We start from the raw sequence: 8,362 nt of genomic DNA on the forward strand, positions 1-8,362 counted from the left end.
AGTAATATATTTGTATGTCAGGAATATTTGATTATAAACTGAAGTTATTGTAAACAAAAGAAGTTGTATCTCTCATTTGTTTTTATCGGTACTCTAAGAAAATGTTCAGTTTACCATGTCTTAATGTAATAATTGGAAGTTTTTCCCAAATGTATGCCATTTTATGTTTATAGTTTTTCTACCTTTGTGATATAGTGCTTTTGCATAGATTGAGCACTGATGCTTTTTGCATTATAGTAGATGGTGATGATGTTATCTATTCAGTCGAGTCTGACTCTTGGCAATTCTGTGCACCAGGTCTCTCCACATCTTCCAATCTTGCACCCTTTCTTTGAACTTTTGCTATGCTCTGGCTGTTGTCAGCTTTGGTGGCATTATAGTTAAATAATTGTTTATATTAGGACACAGCCTTATTTGCTCTATGAATTGAGGAACATTGGCCACAATGATTTATTCCTCCCATTTTCTCAATATTTTGTAAGAATTGCTAATAATAAAATAGCAAAGAAAGCTCTGCTCTGCATTCAAACCAGTCTCTTCTGCATCAAAGAAGTAATTACATCTTTAAATAATTTTTGAATTTCAGCTGATGCATAAGGCATAGTATGAGCAAATAGCAGGCTCCAAGTTTTGTTTGTTAGTATAGTAAAGGTGAAACTTCTTTAAATTTAACATACCATATTAGCATTCATGTCTATCCATAAAATAGATCATGGTATTTAAATTACCCTTCTGTTTGTTATAATCAATATATTACCTTGACTTTTATCATCTGGCAAAATGGAAATCTAATCAAGTAAATTGAGTAAGATTTCATACAAGCCAGGAACGGTGCGAGGAACAGACAACTATGCTGAGATGTTGAAAGTGTTTGAGTGAGCAGGAGAGATTTGAGTTTATGCTTAAATTAAAGAAATGTTCTAGGGAAGATCATTACCTGCATCATTAATGGATCAACTTGAGATGTTTGCTGTGGGCAAAAATTGAGACTTCTCTCCAGTTGCTGGCATGTTGGAAGGTAACTAAGTTCCTCTAATCTAACAGTGTGAAGTTGTGTATATTTTCCCACATCCTTCCCTTACTTTTTATCAAATAGTCTATCCTCTCCTTTTTGAAAAAGAATCTGATTCAGTATAATTGGATTTAAAGTGTTCAATAGCAAAAAAGGGGGGGAAGTTGAAATATTTTATGAGTTTAGATACTCATCCTTATGTAGATAATGAACATTTTTCTAATTTTCCAGGACTGTGGAATTTGGAATTGTAATTAAAATTTGAGAAGATGATAAAAAAACTAAAAAGAGGCCTTTTTACAATTAATTGAGGAGAAAAATTTGATGCTCACTGGGAGTGGGGTGTGTATGTGAAGATACAATGTACATTGACTTAGAACTTTTGGTTGATAATTGTTATTTTATCATTCTCTAGAAGATAAACAGCTGGGATAGTTTTTCTTTATATACTAGACATTCCAACTAAGCTGCATCTGTTTTGCAAATGTTAATTATCAGTTAAAACATTTCTTCATCTTAATTAATGCCATTGTCTTTAGTAAAATACTGGGTAAAATGATAGAATACAGTTATAACTGATTTGGGAAAACAGGTGTATTCAGAAGTAGAATCACTTTTATTGGCAAGCTTGTAAAAGATTGGGAAAATGCCATGTAATAATTGCATATATCAAATACAGTACCTATGTTTTAGTCTACTCAGTGTAAAATAAGCTGTTTAAATAATTAATATAAGGGACGCGATGGCTCAGTGGGTTAGGATGCTGAGCTTGTTGATCAGAAGTTCGGCAGTTTGGCGGGTCGAATCCCGAGTGCCACGTAGCAGAGTGAGTGCCTGTGTCCCAGCTTCTGCCAACCTAGCAGTTCGAAAGCACGTAAAAATGCAAGTAGAAAAATAGGGACCACTACGGTGGGAAGGTAACAGCTTTCCATGCGCCTTTGGCATCTAGTCATGCCGGCCACATGACCACGGAGACGTCCTCGGACAAACGCTGGCTCTTCGGCTTTGAAACGGAGATGAGCACCAAGCCCCTAGAGTTGGAAACAACTAGCACACATGTGCGGGGGAAGCTTTACCTTTACCTAAATAATTAATACAGCATTTAATCTCAGTGAAACACTAGTTTTAACATAATGTCATCAATAAGTCAACATAATTCAAATTTTGTTTTTGAACCTTTTCAAAATATTTTATGCAATATGAAGAAAATACTTATGAAAATATGCCAATCTGGATTTCCTGTATATATGAAATTATATCTAAAATTAAATCCATGGTATTTTTTGCTGCTCCTGCTTTGGACTTAACTTCCAGAGAACTATTATAAATACAAGACAATTTTATTAATGCAAAGTTTGTTGGATTTTTTATAATTTAAGATTTCTCTTCCTAGAGATCTTTAAAACTATTTCTATAGGTTATTTGTTCAGACTGGTCATATTTCATACAGTATTGATAATTAAAAGTATTTATTATATTATAGTTCCACTAAGTTTTTTGAGAAATTAGCGTAATTGAATTCTTCTTCTTCTTCTTCTTCTTCTTCTTCTTCTTCTTCTTCTTCTTCTTCTTCTTCTTCTTCTTCTTCTTCTTCTTCTTCTTCTTCTTCTTCTTCTTCTTCTTCTTCTTCTTCTTCTTCTCCTCCTCCTCCTCCTCCTCCTCCTCCTCCTCCTCCTCCTCCTCCTCCTCCTCTTCCCTTCCCCCTCCCTCTTGACCTCTTCCTTCCTCTCTCCCTCTTCCCCCTCCCTTTGCAGGCCTTGCTTATTTTTCCACCATTAGTCACCTAGCTCTCATGGTGAAACTTCAGTGTATGAGAAGAGTGTTTTTGTTTATCAGCTGATTTATTGCAGGGCCTGAAGCTGATTAACACTGAGAAATGTTGAGCCCCAGATCACGCAGATGGCTTCCATGCCTAAAAGAGGATTAGGACCCGTGTCTCCTCATTCCCAGTCCAGCATCTTAACCACTATATCATGCTGGCTGCCAAATGAGTTTAATTTATGATTTGCTTAATTTAAAAATATGTATTTTTTATATTTACTACATTTTCAACATTTAAATGAAGTTGCAAAATGAGATACTTAGAAGTAATTTGCATTCTGGGCTAGAATTAATTTAGTTTCTTTTGAGGTCATTGGCTTCACCAGCTTTCAGTTCAGTTGTTCAGAAGTTCACAGAATTTCTTTATAAACAAAGCTGTTCTGGTCTTTAAATATCTTTAAATCACAAAGCGTAAACTATATTATTTGATCTGCATTAAATACTGCAATGCAACTATATTAATAGAAAGTTTTGTTCATTCTGATGTATACCTAATATCTGTCTTAAAAAAATTACAGTTTCAAGAGTCATCTGATGAAGAAGATAGAAGTGATAGTCATAATACCACAGAAGAACAAGAACAAAAAGAGGAACATCAGCAAAAACAATTTAATACTGCTGAGAATCCTAAAGAGGGAAAGAGCAGTAAATATTTTGAGAATGAAGAAAATAATCATATGGCTGTAGAAACCATAGAGGTAAATGCTGTGTTCATTTTTAGGAGTAAGTTTTTAGAAAATGAGATGTTACCTAACTCATTATCCGCCATAGTGTTAGTTATACTGTAGAATTGCCAATTTTCCCCACCATTTTTGGGGTGGGGAGAGAAAAATGAAGCTCTTATTATATCTTTCTAAAAAAAATTAAATGATGAAATTCTATTTTGCAGTGTCTGAACCAATGTGAAAATTTGATGTGGAGATAAAAAGCTTTGATTCATAAACTTATCAATAAAATGTCTGTCTTCATATCAAAGGACCAAAAAACGTCTGATGAGGAAGCGACTTGTACTAGCAATGATGATGAAAGTGAAAAAGACCATAATGAAAATAAAGATTGTGAAAAAGAAGAGAAAGAACCAGATGCAACAGAATATTATGAAGATCAATCACTTGATGAGGAGGAACAAAGCAGTCTGTTATGTGAAAATGAAGAAAAGAATCTTACAAATTCGGAAACAACAGAGGTAAATATTTTGTTCATTTTCATTACGGAATTTCTTTGAAATTATAACAGCTTCTTTTTGGAGGAATAATATAGACCATAATATAGAGAATGAGGTGGCTGGATGGAGTCACTGAAGCAGTAGGCGTGAGCCTAAATGGACTCCAGAAGATGGTAGAGGACAGGAAGGCCTGGAGGAACGTTGTCCATGGGGTCGCGATGGGTCGGACACAACTTCACAACTAACAACAATATAGACCACAGTGTAGTGCACGGGTCAGCAACCTGCGGCTCCGGAGCCGCATGTGGCTCTTTACGCCATCTCCTGTGGCTCCCAGTCCTCTGCCATGTGCAGTTCTGAAAAAAAGTGGGAGTAAAAAAGTCCCATTGAGAGAATGGGGTGGCGGAGGTTTGGAGAGCTGCGGCAGAGGTTTGGAGAGCTGCGGCAGAGGTTTGGAGAGCTGAGGTTTGGAGAGCTGCGGAGGAGGTTTGGAGAGCTGAGGTTTGGAGAGCTGCTGCCTTCGTCTGCATTTGAAAGAAACATGGACGAAGGCAGCAGCTCTCCAAACTGGGCGGCGGAGGTTTGGAGAGCTGCGCAGCTCTCCAAACCTCCACCGCCCGGTTGGAGAGCTGCTGCCTTTGTCAAACGCGGAGGTTTGGAGGCCTCCAGGGGGAGGGGGAGGGCACTCGGGTGATTCTGGCAGCGCCCGGGCTGAAGGCGCCACAACCCAGCGCCTGTCGCCAGGGAGACCCACTGCCGCAAAGGTGCCTTCCGGCTCGTAGCTGCACTGCAGGAGACACTCGCGAGGCTTCCTTCAGCCGGGGAAGGGCCCGTTGCCTTTGAGGGGGGCCCGGGCGGGATCCTCTGAAAGGCTGTTTCCTTCCTTGTCTTCGTGCGGCCCTCCGTGGTTGTCTCGGCCTGTGAGTCCCCACCCGGTAAGCTGGCGGCACCGGGTGGCAACAGGTGCGTGCGGTTCAGTATGCGGCACGGGCGTCAGGGTGGTGCACGTTTTGCCTTGTTTGCATGCGCGTGTATGCATGCGCGTGCACATTTTGCGGCTCCCACTTTTTTGTGTGTGTGACGGAACCGGTTCCGAGTGGCTCTTTTGCTGTTTCAGGTTGCTGACCCCTGGTGTAGGGTATTTTTATCCTTTTACTGCCTGAGAAGATTCATTATACAAAAGTTGCAATTTGTTTTTAAACAAAATTGCTAGTACTTATTTCTAAATTTTCTCACTGTAATCATTTACTTATTTACAGACCTGACTTCTATATGAAGTACTGTTCAGCTTGCTTAATGTGTGAAAATTGTATCTTTGTCTGAAGGGTGAAAGAATGCTGTTATTGTTTCTATTTACAAAGGGATAAGTAGCTACAGTGAATGCAAAGACTAACCAAGAAGTAGTTTTTAATTATGCCTGGACCTCAACAGATTTCTGAGTGAAAGATACAAAGATGATAATTGGCAAAATTAGCAAGTGCAATACAGCTTTAAGCCAAGCAGGGGATAGTGTGATGGATTTGTTTATGAACTTATGTATAATAAAAAATAATTTTTCCAATTCTTGGAGATGTTTTGCTTGTTTTTTTTCTTTTAGAAAGATAAACCTATTCCAGATAATAGCTCAGTTAAACAAGGTGAGAGACAATTCATTTTTCTCTTTTTAATTTTCATTCTTTCCTTTCTAGAAATATTTATTAGTTCTGCCCAAAGGAGATTATTTCTAGAAGTATTCATAGCTCTTTCCAGATTGATAATGGTTGTATCAGCCGCCTCTTGAAGGCTTCTGCTACTCCAGTTTAATAGCACAGCTTTCACATTTTTCTGATACAGTCACAGCAATTGTATTCAGTAGTGTGACATCTACTGTCAAATGATAGTTCAGGACCTTACTGGAAAGGCTATTTGTGATATTCTTCCTTTTGTTATATGTTGCTTCTAAGCTTTTAAGCAAATATTTGATATGCCCACTCAATATAAAACCCTTATAAAACCCCTTGGTCATAGGTATCTGATGCCCAAGTGAAAAGCAAATCAAAACTAGTAGACTAAAAATCCATATATTAAAAAATGGTTCTTGAGATTTGGATGTACAATTTGTACTTTAATAAATACCTAATTAGCTAAATAATTCACCACTTGAAAATTGTGACTGAAGCAACTTGAACATTTTAAAATGGTGACTGATCTATTGTATTATTTTTAGCATGTGAGAATGCTGAGATTTATACAGAGAAAAATTCTTCACAAGCAACTACAGACAATCAAGATAAAACATCTGGAAGACTACTAGATAAGGCAAAAAGGGTAAAACTAAGATATGTTCATTTGCAACAATATTAAACAAGAAAAATTATTCCATATTTGACATGCACATCTGGAGCTGCATAATGATCTATGTACCCAATATTTCATATACAAATGAAATATATTTCATATTTTGGGTTATGTTCTACTAGATTTATATTAATTTCAGTAGAGGAGTATGGTGATGGCCTTGAAGAAAATAACTCGCAACGATTAATAAAACATGATTTTATCCTGAGAATACATGAAAGCATAAGAAGGAAATTCAAGATTACCCCATCTAGACCCTCTTTAGTATAATGAGACAAAGGAGAATACTCTGCTACTTTTGCAATACTATTTATGTCAGACTGCAGGGGTGGGAGAGCTATACATTTGAGTGGTCTCTGATTTTTGCTTCCATTATCAGAACCATGAAGGTTAAGTTTTTTTCAATAGTATTCTGATTTTCCAATAAAAACATTGAAATTGAAACATGCAGTTTCCATAATACAGTATGAAAAATGTATGCTCTGTTGGTGCATGTTTGAATAAAACTGAACAATGTGACCTGGTTATATCACATATGAATTTCCAAGATACTTGGGCCTTTCACAAAGTGTTCAAGATTTCCATAGCCAAGTTATTTCCTAACTTGGGCATTTTGAATGGAAGGAAATTAAAGAAATTAACCAAATTGGAAAACAATAGGATAGGATAGTTGTAACAATCAAGAGCTACAAAAGCTAGTTTGAAAGCAAAGTAATTCTGTTTATGTTAGCAAAATACTTTGCAGTCTATTTGAACGTTGTAAACAAAACATCTGTTACCAATTATAATGTGGTTGCATAACAGTTTGTTACAATAATTCATTGGAACTTTAGTCCTTTATCCTACTTCTTTTGGCTTCAGTACTTAAATGGCTAAAATCTGAAATATAGTGCAAGTTTATTTGGAACTAAGTCCTTGGAATTAAATGGAATGTTCTTTAGAACACATGATCCAGATTGTGTGTGTGTGTGTGTGTGTGTGTGTGTGTGTGTGTATATATATATATATATATATATATATATATATATATATATATATATATATATATATTCTTAATTTATACTATTTCACAAATAGTATGGATAACATCTTCAGGCTGCCTTATTTTTAACTACTTTATATAGTGTTTTTATGTTGTTCGTTTGTTTCAGGGTTGTTTATTATTATATGGTTTGTTTTCTTTTTGTGTTTTAGTTTTCTTTTTTTAAAAGAAGGTCTATGAAGCAGAAAAATGCACATAGCTGTGATGAAAGTAAACTGGAAAACCTACCTCAAAGTGAACAGGATACAGGAAATCAATCCAATGTATCTCCTGAAACAAGTAAAGATGAAAACCAGAACCATACTGGGAAAAATCAAAGGGGATCACCATCAATATATCAGAACCGAAAGTCCTCCTCTACATGTATAATTCTTTAGTAATGAAAGTATAAGGCTTGTATATATGTGAGGTCTTACAAGCAGATATTGCAGTTTATACATGGAAACAATAATGGCATCTATGTAATGATTACAATATTTTTTTGTAAAATTTAGCATTTGGGGATTGATCTATATTAACTTGACCAACCTTCCAATATTTATTTGTATTCATAATTTTACTATTGCAGCAATGGGAAATAAAATCTTATTGATTTGTTGTGGCCTTAACTTTCAGTGATTTTAATAAAATATATTTTTGTACATCAGAAGTTGGAATAAAGACTATGGCTTTTTTTCTTAAAAAGGTACAACTGTATGTGCATATTGTAATTACTCTTGGTTAGAAATAAGCAGAGGAATAACTAATGAAATGCTTATTCTTTGTAGTCTTACTTTCAGAAGGAAATGTTTGCAAACAATAAAACCTTAAGATAATTTAGCATATTCTTACTAAAATACTGGATATTAAAGTAACCTGTAAGTAATGGTTTTTATGATCCAATGAAAGTATTTTAACTCTTGCTATCCCATTAACGTGAGCTTGGACTCAATTTTGAGCTCTGTTCCATCATAAATTGCTGTACAATAACACTGGCTTGGTTTTC

At 35.9% G+C, this 8,362-nt stretch overlaps 1 protein-coding gene across 1 annotated transcript; it reads left to right on the forward strand.

Annotated features, from left to right (window-relative positions):
- The first annotated feature begins 276 nt into the window (after window positions 1–276).
- On the forward strand, window positions 277–8,026 carry LOC308668215 (uncharacterized protein). Its single transcript, XM_081327950.1, has 6 exons — window positions 277–1,018; window positions 3,352–3,531; window positions 3,810–4,019; window positions 5,596–5,635; window positions 6,205–6,305; window positions 7,530–8,026. The coding sequence occupies exons 2-6, from the start codon at window positions 3,511–3,513 to the stop codon at window positions 7,752–7,754; spliced, it is 597 nt and encodes a 198-aa protein (XP_081184076.1). The 5' UTR covers window positions 277–1,018; window positions 3,352–3,510; the 3' UTR covers window positions 7,755–8,026.
- The last annotated feature ends 336 nt before the right edge of the window (window positions 8,027–8,362 follow it).

The sequence above is a fragment of the Vipera berus genome (genome assembly GCF_964194415.1).
Source record: "Vipera berus genome assembly, chromosome: 4".
Taxonomy (NCBI): domain Eukaryota; kingdom Metazoa; phylum Chordata; class Lepidosauria; order Squamata; family Viperidae; genus Vipera; species Vipera berus.

Bases quoted from the DNA above. Each gene is read 5' to 3' on its own strand.
- LOC308668215 (XM_081327950.1), top strand. From the start codon at position 3,511: ATGGCTGTAGAAACCATAGAG. The intron at 4,020-5,595 runs GTAAATATTTTG...TTTTTCTTTTAG, and splicing joins CAAATTCGGAAACAACAGAG to AAAGATAAACCTATTCCAGA. The intron at 5,636-6,204 runs GTGAGAGACAAT...TATTATTTTTAG, and splicing joins TAATAGCTCAGTTAAACAAG to CATGTGAGAATGCTGAGATT.